Genomic DNA, 18,993 nt, shown 5'->3' with positions numbered 1-18,993 from the left:
TTACATGAAATGTTTCTTCGAAATTTCATATTGATTAATCGATACTAATTAAATTTTGCCCCGCCAACGAGAATCATCAAATTCGAAACAAACCAAGAAATAAGTTCCACCATTTACAAAAAGAAAAAATATTAGAAGGAAGAAGATAAGTACCTCATTTCTCTGAAAAATTTTTAGAGAAAGATACTCCATTCTTGGAAATTATTTTCTATATAAGGTCGTAACTGAAACAAGTATTAATTAAAACGCTCGATCGTAACGTTCATTGACCCAATCCGGTAGAGATAACGTTATCAGAGTGCGCGATTGCGATTTCGAAATCCGATTGCGTAGGAGTTGACTATGAACGAAAGAGCTGAAAGATTCGAAAGAGTCGTGATTCGTGAATGATTCAAATTCCTTAACATAATCAGAACCATGATTTTCGCCTGAAATATATCGGTATCGAGAATCGTTCACGCTTCACTCGTGTACGCTTTCTAATCAGTTTTCAAAGTCGGTTTGAATTTCACTCGTACAGTAACAACTATACGACGATCGTCTTTTTTTTTCTCTCTTTACTTATTTACTTTTTTCTAATAGCACGCTTTAATTCCTTAATTGCGTGAAAGCATCGGAACGTTACAAGATCGGCTCGATCGCTGCCAGTCTCTACGGTATTGCGTACGATTTATCGCTGGAAACCGGGTTTTTCTCTAATTACTGCCTCGAGATAATGTTTCTTCGAACTAGTTACGAAAATTCAACTAAATCTTCGCTGTTTAAGTTAATTTTCTGACAATGAGTTTCATCGAACAGACAATTTCTTAGATCAAAGTCAATGACCAGAAAAAGCCTAAGAACACTGAAAATTATAATTGATTGGAATGGTTCGAGTTTGAAATATAAATTACTTTTGCTGCTGTTGCTAGTTACCTTATAGAGGCTAACGATAAAATTTCCACTGATTAATTGACCATGATTAATTGATTTCGTTATTTTATGTTTGAAGAAATCATTAGTTCCAGAGTCCAAACATTCTACTAAATCATTATACCGACTATCAAACTTAATCATTCCGCAACTCAAACATTCTACTATTTCTATATTTAACAAACAAGCCATTGGAAAGTTTTCTTGTTTTATTGGAAAATCTTCTTATGTTTCTAGAAAATTCTGCTGCATTTTTTAAAGTTTAAACTCCTACCAAAAGAACATACAAGTATACTATTTATTTATATGTCCATTAATCGACATAAACATATTCGTAATGAAAAGATCTGCATTATGAAACGCAGCAAGACGATCCATTTAAACGGTCTGGTAGTTCCAATCGAAGACAGAATTTTGTGGTAGCAATTGAAGATATAAGAAAATTTACTATATAATATTGACTCAACAAATTGGAACAGCAGAGAGATATATCACTAGATCGTGAATTCTTACGCAGCTACATGTTTCACAGATTAATTCATATTCTAAAATCAAAAGAGGAGAACCTCGGTTATAAATTATTTTACATACCAAGTATCGTAGAAAGTACTATACTTTGGATATTTTATATATTTTCTCACATTACGCGCACTCTGTGCAATTTTGCACCTTCAAATTTCTTACGAGTGCATACAAATCCGCAGTCTGGACATTACATATCCACGAACATAATATATTAAGAGCAGACACCGAGTTATATTGGACGATGATTTTCCGCGAGCAAGGCCGACCATTCCGAATTTCGTTCTCGACAACGCGTTCTCGAGGTTGTTACGGAGCTCGATTCGAAGAAGGAACCCCCGTCGGTGCCTCGCAGTCGCGTATTTCACCGTCAATTAAACGCGCTATATGCAGCCACGCACATCTTGCGCGTGTACGCGAGAAAGAGCCACGTAGAACCGGCGCAACGCGAAAGAGTTACGTTCATTAGCGAGGCTACTCTGGTTCATATAGCGATTTTATCAGATTTTCTGTCCCGGTTGTATCCTTCCACCTCCTGACGCCTCGCTCATACAACCGTATTGCCCTTATGGTCGTTCGAGTCCACGGAAATTGCATGGTCTTAAGGTGCATCTTGAAAAACAACCCGACCGTTCCTTACCAGTTGTGGAAATTTCTTTTTAACTTTTTTAACCGTGATTTTTAAACCGTGAAAAGCTCTTCTTTCATTTACTCGAAGGAATTTATGGTATAGGCTAGATTGTCAAAATAGAATCACAGATTCAACAAGTAATGATTTTTATTTCAGGAAATATGATTTTTCAATTACATCACATCGAAACAAAATAATAAACATAGACAATATTAAAGTAAAAAACACTAATACAGGAAACATTTGAGATATATCGTTTTCGAGATATTATCGATATTATATGAATTCTCATTTCGTACAAGTAAATTATATTCGTGATCAAATCTTTGCTATTTTACTTGGATGCGATACAATTAAGAAATCGTGGTTTTCGAAACAAGGATTATTTTTCGAATCTGCCTTAAATATTCTTCCATTCCTCTTCTCCAATACTGTGCATTTGCAATGTCTTAAATCTCCTTCCTGAATAACTAATGGATTTCTTTAATGAAATAATTATTACTGTAATTGTAACACGTGTAATTAATTTCCAATTTCATTTCCAATTTTTTTACACAAAAATAACAGTAATAACCACACTATATACAGTCCAAAGAATTCTATTTCCTCTATCATTCTTAACGTTTCCGAATTTAATCTAATCATCTGAACAAAGGAATCTAAATTTTCGATCCTAAAGAAGAGGAAATCGCAATCATTGAAGAACCTTAACCCGAGTTCCCATCGATATCCAACCTGTTCTATTCTCCTCTCTCAACCAAGACACCATTGTTCGCGGTCCAAAAATACAAGGACTAGCAAACGCCAGTTCTCGAGAACCTATTTTTCATCGTTTCTGATTCCTATCGACCTCATAGACACGTGTACTTTCCACGGGTCAGCCAACAATCGCGGCTGGCGTAAGAATTCTCGTTGTCGAGAACATAAATCGGGAACACGCGTTCCACGTAACAATCGTTTCGTTTCTTAAGGTACGTCATATTCGTTGAAAGGTTCTCACGAAATTGTACCGAAATTTTGTAATCAGCCATTGTCAACGTTCACCGCCATTTATTAGCTTTAAAACAAATTTCATGGCCTGCCTACTGTTTATGGCAGCCGTAATTATCACGAAATATTTTCCATGGAATGTAGGATAAAAGGTAAAGCGTAATATGGATTTCTTATCCGGTTTGGCCATTGTCCTTACCAGAGCCCGATTGTTCTTTCTTTCGACGATTCTTACGAGCCTTTGATGCCTTGGCGCGATCTGAACGAACGAACCGTGACGTTTCATCATCCGGGAGAAACGATGGTGGCAAGACTGCGTGAGCAACGGAAACAACGAGCTCGCGACACCTAGATTATTCTTTGTCTAATTGGCTCAGGCTGGCTCTACTTCGACGTTCAGCGCTTATGAGAAGAAAAGAAAGTTAACACCGAAGACATTGTGAATTAGAAAATAGGGCTGTAGAAAATCTCTTCCTCCAATTTTCACGGAATTGTATTTATGTAATTACTATAATTACGAATTTCTGATAGACACGTGAATGTTGTTTAAGCAGTGAAAAATGGAAAAGTTGGCTTCCAAATATCTTTTTCCTAGGAAAAACAAAGACGTTTCTTTGATCCACTTTGATGTAAAGCAATTGTGAAAGCAGATCAAAGCGTGAAGAGTTTCTTAAATGCTATTAGCGTCTTTTTTTTAAATAAATTTCAGTATTCTCATATGATTTCTTCTTCCTGGAAATTTCTTCATTGTTAAGGTAAAAAGGTTCTATAAATTTATGTTTTCTAGCTCTTTCAATAAAGAAAAACTTATCGTCTTTCGTCTGAACTAACATTAATATTTTTCAACCGTATGCACCCAGTATCAACAAAAAGTTTCGTAGATTTAAAGTATGTCGTAAATTCATATCGTAGATGTAGCTTTAGAACACGAGCAAATGCGTCGATGAAATATGAAACTATGAGATATTTATCGCGTTAACAATAATCATGATATTTACGTATTTACCGACATTTGAAATAGAAATTTTTCTTTGATGCGTTTAAACGCGCAGTTTGATAAGATATTGACGCACGTTCCAATATAGATGTTATGAATATAGATGCGACGTAAGGAACAAGATATTAATGCAGGAACTTTGTGGTAATTGGACACGATAAATCTTTATACGTAATATGTTACGAAGTATCGTTGTTCTCACCGCAATACGTTAATCACCATTCCGTTCGATAACGATAATGTCAATTTCATCAGTGTAAACCGCAAAAAGTCCGCTTACAGGAAAAGGAGCAACGCATAATAACGACCTGGATTCTTTTTATCTCGGCGAAGTTTTTCTGCTGGTAACCAAGTTGAAAACACGTTTTTCACCGATCTGTTCATCGTTACAACGATGTATCCGAGACGCAAGCGTATCTCGTTCTTCTGCGACGCAAAACGTGAACTGCAACCAAAGATTCGATGGAAAATTCACTTGCATATATACGTTACTCTGATTGGAATTTTCAGTTTCTATTACTAAACATTGGAAATGATGTAAATTGCTATCAGAAACCCCTTGCGATACATGTAATTGAATCGATATTATTAGTGAAACGTTACGAAATTTGCAGATACCAAAATGCATAGAATGCACATGATATACACAAAGATGTAAAATATCCGAAACGTATTGTTCTTCGTAACGTAATATTTGACAGGTAAAACAAATTTCAATCTATTGTACCTATTGTTCGAATTGTGTTCGTGGAAATACGAATTTGCAGAAAAATCCGCAGTCTATCGTTAAGTTACCTGGCATAACAGTAACAATTTTGATAATTGATGAAACTTTACAATCAATTTGTACAAATTACAAATCGCACGATTATTCTTTATCCGACGCAATATTGTGGAATTGTAAGAGAGAAGTTTAAAAGATGACGACATAAAGAAGCTAGTGAAACTTCAGTCGTCTTCAGTGGGTCGTTTCAACTACAAAATGTAGCTGTAAATATAGGTGGAAATGTATTTGCCGAAAGATCGCAAAATGTACAGATCGAATTTCAATGGCCATTGCCAATCAATCTGGTAAACAGCCGATTCTTTCGTTAAGAGGTTGCCGCAGTTGTCCCACGAAAATGTCGTATGGGCACAGAGAGAAGAAGGTTGGCATAAGTCGAAGTCCGTTGGCACGAATTCAAACATCACGAGACAATACAGGCGTACCAGCATCGTGTGTACACGTCGCGTTCGATTCTTCACAAGCACCGAACGAACCTCGACTGTCGTCATTGTCCCCGTAATGTTTCCACCCACCAACGTTGTCGATTTCTTGAAACATTTCCCGTCGACCAATATTCTCGCAATAACTGCAACATCGGTTTCTTGGATCGCCGTCTACATTCCGACCTTAATGACCAATTAATCTTTCCTTTCTTGCGTTCCGCATTCGACACTGTACTTATTCTTGTTATAAATAAAAAGGGAAAGAAATTTTCGGTTATAGACGGATTTACGATCGAAAGTGTAGAAACTGAGAGATTCGTTTCGTTCGTATGGCGAGATTAAGAGGCATCTTTTTGCAAAGAGGTGAATTATAGATCAGTTTCTGTTGCAAATAACAAAGCAAAGGAGGAACTGTTTCTTTTTTTATCGACGAATTTACAATGGAAATTATGGATAGCGAAGTATAATATAAGAGCCGATTCATTTATACGAGATTAAAGCAGATTTTCTTTTTTCTTAGGAGTGAAATATAGATCGGTTTGTGTTAAAAAAAAAATACAAATGACAAAGGTATTTTATTTCATCGACGAACTCGCTACTGAAACTGTGCACCGTTTAGATCGATTTAATTAACAGAGATCTAAATAACAGATTAGATGTTTAAATGAAATGGATGTTTTTAAAAACGGTGAAACGTAGATCGTTGTTTAATAATCGATACGTTTCTGGGTAAATGTGGAAAAAGAGGCACATTGTGTTTCGAATATCGTATAATCGATACTCAGGGATTGTTTGAGTTTAACACTGTCGAGACACGTGAAAAGGAGACAAAAGCTAGTGGTTCGTAGAACGAGGTACGGTAGATCTGAATAGAAAATAGAGTATTTAAAATAACAGAGTTACAGTCTATTTATGTCATGTGAAACATATCAAAGTGAAAACAGTCAAGCAATGACACCGTTTACAAAGTTCAATCTCTTTTGAATGATTTTCTAAGAATTATTTTCACGATACAATTAAATTCATTGAATCTAATTTCCTCAGAGCTGAGTTAAAGTATTGAAACTAATTTTGTAACGTTCTTTCTTCTACCCCTTTACACGAATACCTAGATTTAAGCTGATGACGATTTAGTGATACACGACATAGCATAACACTTCTAGAAGTTCTTTTCATAATATATTTTTTTATTCCAATAATTGTTTGCTGATCTATAGCGAAAGCTCGAAATACAATCTATATTTAATTATAATTTATTTCGAAAACAGAAATTACTACAAAATTTAAGCTTCCTATATCCTTGATCACTTGGAAAATCACTCTTGCAATTCACTCTGATATTTTCATAGCTAGTAAATTTTAATTCAAGAGATATTGAATATAATACGGTTCTAAGTGAAATTTAACATAAAAAAATTAGCAGGAATACACGGAAATTCAAGTTTTCTACAAATTAGTCAACACATGTCGTACGTTAGAATAAAAAATGATAAAAGATCATTATTAATTATCTACGTCCAACGTATCGAGTATAATCTTCTCGTAACTGGTTAAAGAAGTTTTCATCGCATGATTCTCCCTAATCTACCTAACGAGTAACATCTTCCATTTTTCGGCCGTAAACACGTCCGTGGCAAGAATATTTGGTTGAGTGAGAGAGCAGAAAGGTAGCGAAGCAATCAAAGACATGATCGATGGCTCATTCGTCTGAATCTTACGGCTGATTGGTCAATTAGACAGGAAACACGTACGAGAAGTAGACTGTTGGCTACGTGTAAGAGTAGGGAAGGCCACAAGGGCGAGGCTTCGGAAAAGGATATTTTAATTATCGTCGCTGGGTTATGCTTCTGCCTTCGGCTTCGAGCCGGTATTATTGATTTTGCTTGTATTAATTGCATCCACGTTCGATCGAACGTGGAATCAACCCTCGGATCTGATTAGGTTCGTGGGTCTGCTTCTTCCTTATCGAACGTCGTTCGTAACCGACGAAATTAAAAGACACTGATCACCAGGGAATTTGAATTTCAACCTGTTCGTTCTGGCATTCTTTTCGACTCAACCAGAAACGATCGTTAATTCTTTATTCTTCTAAGTAAAATTGTTTCTTGGCTGTATAAAAATGCTTCTTGTAATTATTGTTTTGTTTAAAATGATTATTTATTATTTGTCTTAATTTCGTAGTTTTTAATTTTTGATATAATTCTGTTCCATCGACTTCTACTATTTATCATTTCAAACATCCTAACATTTATGAAACAGTGAAAACTTGGAGAGACATGTAGCGTTATTTTCGATTTCTACTTCATCCAAAAGGTATTGGAAAAGTAAATCAAGAGGCGATTTACAATATGATAATTTACATTAACATGCAAACGATGTAAAACGAATAACAGCTTTTGAGGATTTCTGTAAAATCTACGTCTTGTATTAGGTTGTAACATGCGAAATGTCCATTTAAATCTTCAGATAAAATCATCCTACTATTCGCCATCGATCTTCCAAATTTTCTTCCAGCGATACAAACCTGTAAAATAGCAAATGGAATAAAGCTTCGAAGATTTTGCAAAATTCCCAATTATTATATGTACTTACACCGCTAAATACTTTGCAAAAGTAATATTAGGAACGTTATATCGATAAAAAATTCCAGAGACCAGGTATTTCCATCGATAAACAAACTTTAATAAAAAAAAAAAAACAGAAGTAAATTAACTAGAACCAAAGCAAATGGACGTTTCACATATATGAATCGCTAATTCGCCAATTAACTCGACAAAACGAAATGTAGAGGAAATCGATGATTTTAGCGCTAAAATCTCAAAATTTTCAAAAACTGGAGTTAACGAATTTGGCGTGCGAACGGTTCGTATTACAAACCTAATAAAATCTACAGTAGAAAGCAGAGCGTGGATCCAAGCAGTGAAACCAGCCTCTTACCTCTATTTATATCTTAATCTAATGCATCTTTTCTACATTTTCTACATACCAATAAGACCAAACCGAGTAAGAACGCACCACAAGTTGTGCCTCACCCGTAGAGTATGTTTCAGGCAAGGAGCAGGGAATGCCAGCGTTCGCGCGTGGTCCACAGGAAGGTGGTCCGCCGGAAATGAGTGACGAAAGGTTGGCGCATATCCTCTCAGAATCGGGCCACCTACAGATGAGGGGTGAGCACGAGGTGTCGAACGACGCGGACAGCAAAAGTCCAAATAGAATCGGTTGTCCGAGCCCATTTAACAAAGACAGGCTCGACAGTCAAAATAGGAGACTGAAGAAATACGAGAACGATGACATTCCGCAAGAAAAGGTAGTCAGGATTTACCAGGAGGAGCTGGCTAAACTTATGGGAAGAAGGGTGGAGGATCTACGTGGACCCAGAGAGTTCTCTTCCAGGTGAGGCCCGAACAAATGAAAACGTATCGCCATCACTTGCTGGGTTGATTGGAAAATAAGAAAATTAGAGATAGATATAAATATTCGATTTTAAATTTTGTATTTTTATGAACACAATTGAAGAGATCTAAGGAAGGATATTGTTTCGTTTATTGAATATCATAAGAAGAACTTCAATTTGGATATTTGATATAGCTTTAGTTGGTCATATACATTCTAAACATTTTTAATTAGAAGTACAATTCCACTATTTATCAACCCTATCTTGTCACGAGAAATTTATTCCTGAAATGAAACTCCATTAACAAAATCTATAAACAAAATTATTCTTCCGGCAAAAAACTAAAAGCTCCATCGAATTAATAATTCTCCGTGAAGATAAATATTCAGTGTGCCAAGAATGTGACTCGTATCGTCAACACCTCTCATCATTACTCAATTCCTCTATTCGCGAATCTGAAAACATAAGTCCAAAGAATCAAAGCAAGAAACATAATCAATTTAAGAATAAGTAAAAAGTAAAAGCACACACGTTACCATGTTAAAAGATGTTCGATAGCGCATCAGGCCGCTATCCATGCGAACCGGTAGCGCATCCCATAGATCATATGAGTCACGGCGGATCGCGGCCGAGCAACAGAGAACTATGCCGAACGGATGACGTATGCGGCTAAAATTAATATGCTAGCTATATTTGTTTCGTTGCTTAACACGAAAATGTCAGGTGTAAACACGGGCTTTTTTGGTCGAAAGCTCGGATTACAGGGCGCAGCTATTGTCAAGCGAGCCGCCACGATTGATCATTATTGAGGACAGCACGCGACCTCGATTAATTGTAGCGCGATGTTCCCGCACTTTTTCAGCGGCACGCAAGGTGGTCTTCAGGGTATAGAGCGGACGCAGGAGGACATCAGGTTGGCGCTTGACGCGTACCACCGTGAGCTACAGAAGCTGAACGCGACACCAGGTCAGAATCCCTCGTTGACAGGACTGCCAGGACTACCTGGCCTGCCTGGCCTCTTGGCTCTACAGCAGCAAGCGCTTCAGCAACATCATCTCGCTACAAACGGTGGTGGTGTCCAAGATCTGAGCCTCGGTAAAGTCGATCCAAGAAATAAGATGATAAACGGAGTGTCCGAGGAGGAGAAAGAGAAGATAGAGGAAGCGATGAGACACGCAGGAAGTGCTTTCTCGTTGGTCAGGCCAAAACAGGAACCAACCACCGCACCCCAATCGACGCCAGGTGGATCTAGCGCGAGTTCGCCGCTTGGCAACTCGATTCTTCCACCAGCAATGACACCTAGCGAGGAATTCTCGGGTGCAGCGGCGGCCAGTCCTCTTCAGAGGATGGCCTCTATCACGAATAGTCTGATCAGTCAACCGTCCACGCCTACCCACCACGCGGCCAACCAGAGGCCACTGAAAGCTGTACTTCCTCCCATTACCCAGCAACAGTTCGACTTGTACAATAACTTGAACACAGAGGACATTGTTAAGAGAGTAAGTTGAATCGTAACATTGTTTAGAAGTAGTTGGAGGTGGTCCTCCAAGCATGCCGTTCGAAGGTTACAGATCGGGATTAGAGATAATTCGATTATTCGCTTGCATCGCACAATCGTGTGCATCAGGAAGGAAATATCGTCTTTGCTTTATTGTCGTATTTGCTGCATTCTTTTGCCGGGTATTCCCTTGTGCCTCGCCAGTGAACTTCTTCACAACCTTGATATTTCGATTAATTTATGATGTTATGTTTCATTTAGTGTGAAAGAAACGTTACTTAATCATCAGTAAATTTCGTCACTTCGCTAAGATTTTCACTGGTATTTTATTCTGGAAGTTACTATAACTTTATTGTCGCAGTGATCCCGTCGCTTCGTTTAACGAATTATTTTTGCCACAATTTTGATGCAAGTTTCAAGTAAATCTACTTAAAATTCGAAGTATCCTGATAATTCACGTAATCTATGTTTCGAACGGACGATCCCTAATTTTCAAACGGCAATATATATATCACCAGATATAAGAAGCTTTTAAACAAGATATTCCTTCGACTAAGGAAAAATCAAACAGTGTTTCCAAAAGTAATAGACAAAAGTGCAAAAAAGAGTTCGTTCGTACTTTTCAGATACATCGATGCACAAACACGTAGAGAATCTATAACAGTAAACGTTCTGTTCTGAACTATTTTTATAGCCTCTCTTCTATCTATAGCCATTTTATTAACATCATACATTTCCAGTTTTGTGAAACACCCTATATAAGAAATATATGAGTTATAAGTCTATAAACTTGTTTAAAGTTCGACTCAATCTAGTTAGAGTCTCTATATCTCTTCTAGCAATTGTTCCTTAGCCTAAAAACGACATTAAATAATAAAATAAAGAATAAAAATTCGTTTTTGCAGGTGAAGGAGCAGTTGTCTCAATATTCGATCTCGCAACGTCTGTTCGGTGAATCCGTGTTGGGCCTGTCGCAGGGTTCCGTGTCAGATCTGCTGGCGCGTCCGAAGCCATGGCACATGCTGACGCAGAAAGGCCGCGAGCCCTTCATCAGGATGAAGATGTTCCTCGAGGACGATAACGCGGTGCACAAACTGGTCGCCAGCCAATACAAGATCGCGCCAGAGAAGTTGATGAGGACCGGCGGCTACGGTGGCCTGCCTCGTAAGTTTAACTCAGGTCAATATAGATGTTTTGTTATTTTACTAAAAACAACATAGTTTGGGAGCTCGATATCTCTGTGTGCCGAATGCTGCTGCCTTAAAAAAAAAAAAAAAAAGCAAACGGGAGAAACAAAAAGCAAAAAAGAAAACTAAAATACGAAGAACATGCGTTGAGTGAAATCGAACGAGTGAAAGATATGTTTGTGGATGAAGGAAGCTAATTCTAAGCCTAAAGGAGGGATTTTCTCTAATCCCAGCTTAACGAAGCAACTGACGACTGTCAAAGTGAGCTTTCGGACTATAACTCAAAAGTTTCGTGAGCGATCACCTTTCAGCGTCTCTTTTTCTTCTTTTTGCAGCCTGTGGAACACCAATGAAGCCAATGCCTCCGACGAAACTGGTACAGGAACAGCTACAGAACGCAGCGAAGGCGCAAGCAGCGGCGCAAGCTGCGGCTCAGGCGGCAGCGCAACACCAGCAGGAGAATCAAATGCAGCTTGGTCCGCCTCAACAGAGTCCGCAACACCCTCAACACCCACAGCCACCACCGCCAATGATGCTGACACCGCCTGGACCTCATCATCCCCATTCTCAGCTCAGCATGCAGGAACTGCAGAAAAAGCAACAGCAGCAACAGCAACAGCAGATGAACCTTCATTCCCCGCATCACCAAATGACCCCATCACCTCTCCGTGGTCTTCATCCACATATCTCGCCGAGTGTATACGAAATGGCCGCGTTGACGCAAGATCTGGACACGCAGACGATTACGACGAAGATCAAAGAAGCGTTGCTTGCCAATAATATCGGCCAGAAGATCTTCGGCGAGGCTGTGCTCGGACTGTCGCAAGGCTCGGTCAGTGAATTACTCAGCAAACCAAAGCCATGGCATATGCTGAGCATAAAGGGCAGAGAACCTTTCATAAGAATGCAATTGTGGTTATCGGATGCGCACAACGTGGACCGATTACAGGCGCTGAAAAACGAGCGTAGAGAGGCGAACAAAAGAAGGCGTAGCAGCGGGCCAGGTCACGATAATAGTTCCGACACCTCGAGTAACGACACGGCCGAGTTCTATCACGCAGCGTCGCCCGGACCTGGACCAGCCTCCGCTAAGAAGCAAAGAGTCCTCTTCTCCGAAGAACAGAAAGAAGCTCTGAGGCTTGCCTTCGCGCTCGATCCATATCCCAACGTGGCCACCATCGAGTTCCTCGCTGGTGAACTAGCGTTATCCTCGCGGACGATAACCAACTGGTTTCACAATCATCGGATGAGACTGAAACAGCAGACGCCACACGGTCAGCCGGAGCCTCAATCGCCAAGAGAGCCTGGCCAGCCATTCGACCCAGTCCAGTTTAGATTGCTGTTAAACCAAAGACTGTTGGAGATCCAAAAAGAGAGACTAGGCTTGGGCAACGTGCCTCTGCCTTACACGCCGTACTTCAACCCTAATCTGGCTGCCTTAGTAGGGAACGCGCTCAAGGAACAGTGTTCCGGTCTGGATCTTTCTATGAACGCTCTGAAGAGGGAGCCAAACCAAGAATTCGAGGACGAGGATGTGGAAGACGCTATGAGCAATCTCGGTAGCGAGGATTCGGAAGGATCTGCGGGGAGTATAAAGAGAGAACCGGCGGAAACGCCTACAGCACCGGCCACTGTCAGATCAAACAGAAGAAAACCTGCAGCGCCGCAGTGGGTGAATCCTGAGTGGCAGGAACCAGCCAGAACAGGGGACGAAGTGATCATCAATGGTGTCTGCGTGATGCAAACGGATGATTACGGCGTTAAGAGAGAAGCCGAAGAAACGATTAGGGTAGAACCGACTCCGGTACAGGACAGATACGAGGAAGACGCGCAAAGTGACGTGTCTTCTGTGTCTGGAAACAACGGTCAGGACCGAGATAGCCCTCTGCCCAGTCCAAAGTCTGGACAGAACAGTCCGGTGACCTCGCCCAGGCCACCCTCGACGCAACAGACGCAGCAGTCCACCGATGAGAGTCCCAAGGACAGCGTGGTGAAACACGAACCCGAGGAAACGTGGGATTATTAAGGAACTCTCTGTCTCTCTTGTCGTGATATCGTTACTTTCACAGGATCAAAGAGGGAACGCTAAGAGTGAGGACGTTGTCGAAACATGCCAAAACGATGCTGCGAGTCGCATACGGTCCCCGTATCCGCGTGGACCGCGGGCCTAGTTAAGTTCTTAGAGAGGAAGAAAGAGCAAAAAAAAACCAGTCATAGGATTCGACCAGGCCTGGTTGGTCGATTCCTGCCTACCACGAGGGCATTATCAATAGGGAGGCAAATACAAAGTAGGATACGTGAAATGGTAAATTAAAAGAAACTAAAACGCAAAAAAAAATAAGAAACAAAAGACGCATCAGTGTATGAGAATTGTCGGTCGAACTTTTTTCGAAGACTAAACAACCAGACACACGCTGCTTTATCAAAGAAGACGGAGCTCAATCAAAAAACGAAAAAAAAAAAGAAAGAAAGAACAGAACTGTTTTTCGTAACACACACGTGGTATCTGTGCGAGAAAAGGGGTTAGTGATGGTGTGCACAGTTGCTACGTATTCGGCGAATTCGTAATTGTTAAAAGACTGTGACGCGACTGGATAGCCTGGGGGATAAAGAGTAGCAAAAGGCGTTCGTCGCACATTCGCTCGAAAAAATCCGAGGAAACCCTGGCCGCTTCCGTTTTTTCTTCGATGGATCTCGAGAGAGTTGGCTTCAGTTAGAAAAAGATAAAGAGATGAAGAACACAGTGGAAGAGATTGAAATAGAACCGGAGGAAAGTAAAGAAATAAAAGAATACGATGATGATCGATCGGTAAAACGGAAATGGCCCGGATTCATAGAGTGCAATCTACGAGTAACCAGAGAGTTGTTAGATCAAATTATTATTAATTTTATCTAATTACGCGACGAAGATGAGCGATTAATAATTATTGCATAATTGTGATTCATGTTATATTGTTTATACACTTCTCCTATCCCAATAGTCGTTAAGCTGTTAATGTTATTACACTCCGCTCTCCGACTACGTACCTTTTTTTGTCTGTTCGGTTAGTAGGCGCGTCATCTTTCGTGAAGAAGGAAAAAGAAAAATAAGGCAACGATTTAGAAAAGGAAAACGTGTCCTCTCGCTCTTTTTCCTGCTTCTTGCTTGTCCGCCAACCTGGAATAGTAAACGTCAATCCCTTAAGTAGAACTGGTTAGTATTGTTATATCTATCCTTTTTTTCGTATTTTATTTGTTTCTCTTTTTTTGATGATTCAACGCGCGTGGTTTTCGTTTGCTGTTCTCGTATGGATAAGCAGAAAAAAAGCAGGATCAAGCAAGAAAAAAAAAAAAATCTGTCCACTTACGAATATATAGTTGTTTATGTTGTTTTTCTTTCTATTTCCGCCTAGAGAATTTGTGAAAAGAGGGAGAGTAAGAAAGATAGTTATACAAAGCGATCGGTGATCGAGGTTATCAGTTACTACCAATTATTAATGTATTATTAGGCTTACGTTATCACTGCTATTTTATTATTATTGAATAATATTATTATTACGATGATTATTATTAATATTATTATTGATTATATTGTATTATTTTATTACCATTCGAATTCTTATCGCGATAACGACACGGCTTCTAAAGCCAATGTGATAGAGCTTATATGCGATGATAAAAGTAAATTGATGAGAAATTAACAAATGAGAGAAAGGGATTGAGAGACTGGGAGAGAGAGAGAGAGAAATTAGAGCGATGTGCCGGGAGGTCGGAGGCCTTCTTTTGTGCGATGAAGATGCGCCGGCATCTTTAAACCGGACGTTATAAAGCGGTGGCACCGTAAAGCTCGCATCCACATGTAAATAGCTGTACAAAAAAGAAGAAAAAAAAAACGACGAAAGAAAGAGAAGAGAAGAAGAAGAGACTCGGAACATGCGAAACATTACACGTACATGATCTTGTATATTATACTTAATTACCACACTTAACTCTCTAATAGCGGTATATTCACAAACACAGAGCTAAGGGCGCGAATAGTGAACACTTAACGCCCCGTTTCCAATTAAACGATCGAACGATAGGTATAAAATCGGTGGTCGTTGAACAACAAATTTTAGGGGTAGTCCCTTTTTAAAATGTACGAACGTATATAATATATATATATACATATGTGTATATTATATATGTGTATATTATATATGTACACACATACACACACACACACAGAGAGAGAGATATGTGGAAACGCGGCGTTAAGGCTGTTACACGCAGCGCGACAGGTGAACATAATTACGAAAATTACCGTACACTATCGATGCCTGAGAAGGGAGAGGAAGTGAGGGTGAATGCGTGTGCTTGTATGTGAGAGAAAGGGGCAAAAATTATCCTCGATATTACGAATCAAACTTGTATTTACCAGATTAAATTTTAATCTTCGATTAAATTCTAGTCCGCAATTTAAACGAACGATGGCTAAAGAGAGTGAGAAAGATAGCAGAGTGAAAGAGTGGGAAGGAAAAAAGGGATCGAATGGATGAACGAATGGAAGGAAGGGAGCGAATGAGTGAAAAGAAAAAAAGACGATGTGCGATCGAGACAGCCAACCAGTGAGAAAAACACTTAAACAAAAAAGGGCATTGCTAATTGAGAGACCAGTGATCCGACATTCTTTCTTTTCGATTTACATTTTTTCGTGAAATCTATAACCATCGGGGGAATAGTGTGAAACTGTATACAAACGCTATTATCATCATCTTTAAACGCTAATTATCGCTAGTGTCACCCTCATTATTCTTCACGTTATTATTATTAATATTATTATTTTACCATTATTATTATTATTATTATTATTTTAATTCTTATTATTTTTATTACTATTACTACCGTTATTATTATTATTATTATTACAATTACTGTCATTACGATTATTATCATTACTGCTATCGCTATTATTATTACCTTTTATCATGATTATTATGTCATCGTTGTTCGTAACTTAATGACATCGACCATCGTCGCATGGGGCTGTCCGACGATCATCATCAATGGCATCCAAATATAACAGACAATGATAACATGATAATATCAAATCAATAAACTATATATATATATATATAAAGAGCGTGTAACAAAGGGAAACGTAAAGAGAAACGCGTATTAAATAGCCGTGAAAAATCGATTCAGCCCGATGAGACCGTCCGATCGATCGTCAATCTCGTTAGGTTACGACGTCGAAATTGCCGCGAAAAAATGCCGATCGTCGCCGATCGTCGCGCGCAGCTGATCAAACAAAACGTGTAACCGGATCTTCCGGCGACGATCAGCGCCATGGTACACTCGCCTTTGTTTTCTTGCCCTCAAAAAGACCTACACCACCCACACCCCCACCTTTCTCTTTTCACGGTTTATTTTTTCTCTTTTCTCTTGTTTATTCGAACGAGACGCGAGGCATATAGGTTCTTCTGTAGATACCGAATAGACTCTAGATAGCAGATAGCTTTAATTATTTAAGCGGTAAACGGTAACTTTCTTAGACGAAGTTAAAATCATTCGCGATCTTCGGCTGAGGAATTTGTAATATAGGGTTGAACGCGGAGGTTCGCGCGGACAAAACCGAGCGGGGGTCGCATAAAGGACCACCGAAAGGAGGGAAAATCATATCGTAAACCTAATAATGAATATTTTACAGAAGCGGCGGCGAGATATAGGAGGGAACGAAAGAAAAATAAACGTGAATAATAAGAGAGAGAAAGAAAAAAGAATAAAAATCGTAAAGATAAACTCTGTAGATAGGCAGGTTCGGAAACATTAAAGAGATACAAAGGAAACAAAAGTGAAATAAGGAAACACAGAGAAATAATAAAACGGTTATCGAGGCTCTTGTACAACGCGCGTGTTCTACGCGCCACGCGCGAAATGATCAAAAAATGAGTAACAAATTTTCGGGGATAGAAAACAAAAAGAAAAAAAAAAAAAGGTAAAATAGCGACGAGAGGAGCGAGATATTACATGCCGAGAAAGGACATTGTCATTTCAGTAGTGAAAATAATTGTATTTAAAAAAAAAAAAAAACACACACGAGACGAAACGAGAGAAGGTTTACCTAACGTAATAGTTTATTGATTTGTATTTCATTTCAAATTGTATTATAGCTTAAAGATTATCCTGTACATTGCATACACATACACACATACACACTCACACACGAGCACTATTGTTTTAAATTGTACGTTTATGATTATTATACGAAGATAAAAAAGAAAAATAAATAAGGTATACAAAGTATTGAAGACACGTGGGAAATTTTATTCTGAATCTCTCGGTCTACGAGAATCTTCGATGATTCCTTTACGGCAGATTTGTAGAAATCGCATCTTCAGAGGCATCGAGCGTATATTTATGTAAAAATCTTCTTTTATATGGTAACAGAATGATTTGAGGCTTTGTAATATATGTTAAACCATCGAAACTATTCGAATTGTTTTAATAGAAAGTGATTAATGTTACAGTAATTTTGCGAATTACATGTTTTGTTTCTCGAATGTAGATAGAAATTTTCTAATAAATTATTAGTAAATGAAAACATATGGAATATTTAGAAATACACACAACACTCGATGTCTCGAACGCTACGACTTACTGGTGTACAGATTAATCAATTCCTGTTTGGTAGGGAAACTTGATAAACAGTCTACATCGATCTAAATCCCGCGATAGCGTTAGACACGCAATAATACGATTTAAACACAATACGAATGGAAAATTCTCTTTATTGTATATACGTACATGATTATATTATTCATATCAGTGTCTCCATTCAAGAATTTCTAAATTAAAAGGACTGTATTGCAAATTGTATTGCGCTTATTCTATTGATCCCTCCTTTTAAATTTCATTGTTAATATTTTTAAATAAGAAAAATTTGTTACGTTTTTTAAATCTTATTAGATGTTAAATATTGAAAAATCATTTAACCGATAATGCCTATTAAAATATAGGGAAAAATATGTATACTAACAATCGCAACAGTACTAAAAACCAATTTCATTTAATTAAAAATATTAATAGCGGTAATTTAAAAACAGAAAGATTTCAGAAATTCCTTTGTGAATATCGATTTTTCTGTTTCAACATATGTCAATAAAGAAGGAAATAAATTGTCGATAATATCTTCTGTCGTTAAAATTCACTAAATTACCTACTGTTGATATCCTTCTATTATCCTCTAATGGTAACACAGTTCCCTACTTCTCTAAAAATATATATTCAAAAATTACACATTTTATCATTGTTGTCTATGATAAAAATTAATACGTTCATTACAACATTAAAACACGTCTATTGGCAAATATTCCTATTATTGCTATTATAAGATATAATTCTCATTTTTTATCTTTACTCTTTCTAATCGTTCACAAATCATCACAAAAACTGATGAAAATACTTACTGTGTTTCTTAATACAATCCCAGATCATGTTAAATATAGAATATAGATGAAGTACGCTATACTAATTTTATTAGCAAAAGCAACTATAAACGAAGCGTAATATATTGCAAAACTGACTAGAAAAAAATTTTTTTAAAGTAATAAAAAATAATAAAGATTAATAAAAACTAATTCGAAATCTAAGACAAATAATGACTTGAAATCGATTTCCAAACATTATCTACAA

General features: G+C 38.1%; 1 protein-coding gene across 7 annotated transcripts in view; it reads left to right on the top strand.

Annotated features, from left to right (window-relative positions):
- The window catches only part of cut (homeobox protein, cut), a 167,336-nt gene extending 149,727 nt beyond the window's left edge, over positions 1-17,609 (top strand). For 3 of the 7 annotated variants that reach the window (XM_033345978.2, XM_076621618.1, XM_033345986.2), the window contains 4 exons: positions 8,300-8,654; positions 9,494-10,154; positions 11,059-11,332; positions 11,676-17,609. In XM_033345978.2, the coding sequence (XP_033201869.2) occupies positions 8,300-8,654; positions 9,494-10,154; positions 11,059-11,332; positions 11,676-13,366 (2,981 nt within the window). In that variant the 3' untranslated portion in view covers positions 13,367-17,609. The remainder of the gene's footprint in view (positions 1-8,299; positions 8,655-9,493; positions 10,155-11,058; positions 11,333-11,675) is intronic. The other 4 variants (XM_033345983.2, XM_033345980.2, XM_033345982.2 and 1 more) reach the window with 4 other exon arrangements.
- The last annotated feature ends 1,384 nt before the right edge of the window (positions 17,610-18,993 follow it).

Source organism: Bombus vancouverensis, chromosome 9 (genome assembly GCF_051014615.1).
Source record: "Bombus vancouverensis nearcticus chromosome 9, iyBomVanc1_principal, whole genome shotgun sequence".
NCBI classification, from domain to species: Eukaryota; Metazoa; Arthropoda; class Insecta; order Hymenoptera; family Apidae; genus Bombus; species Bombus vancouverensis.
This window is presented reverse-complemented; position numbering and strand designations above follow the sequence as displayed.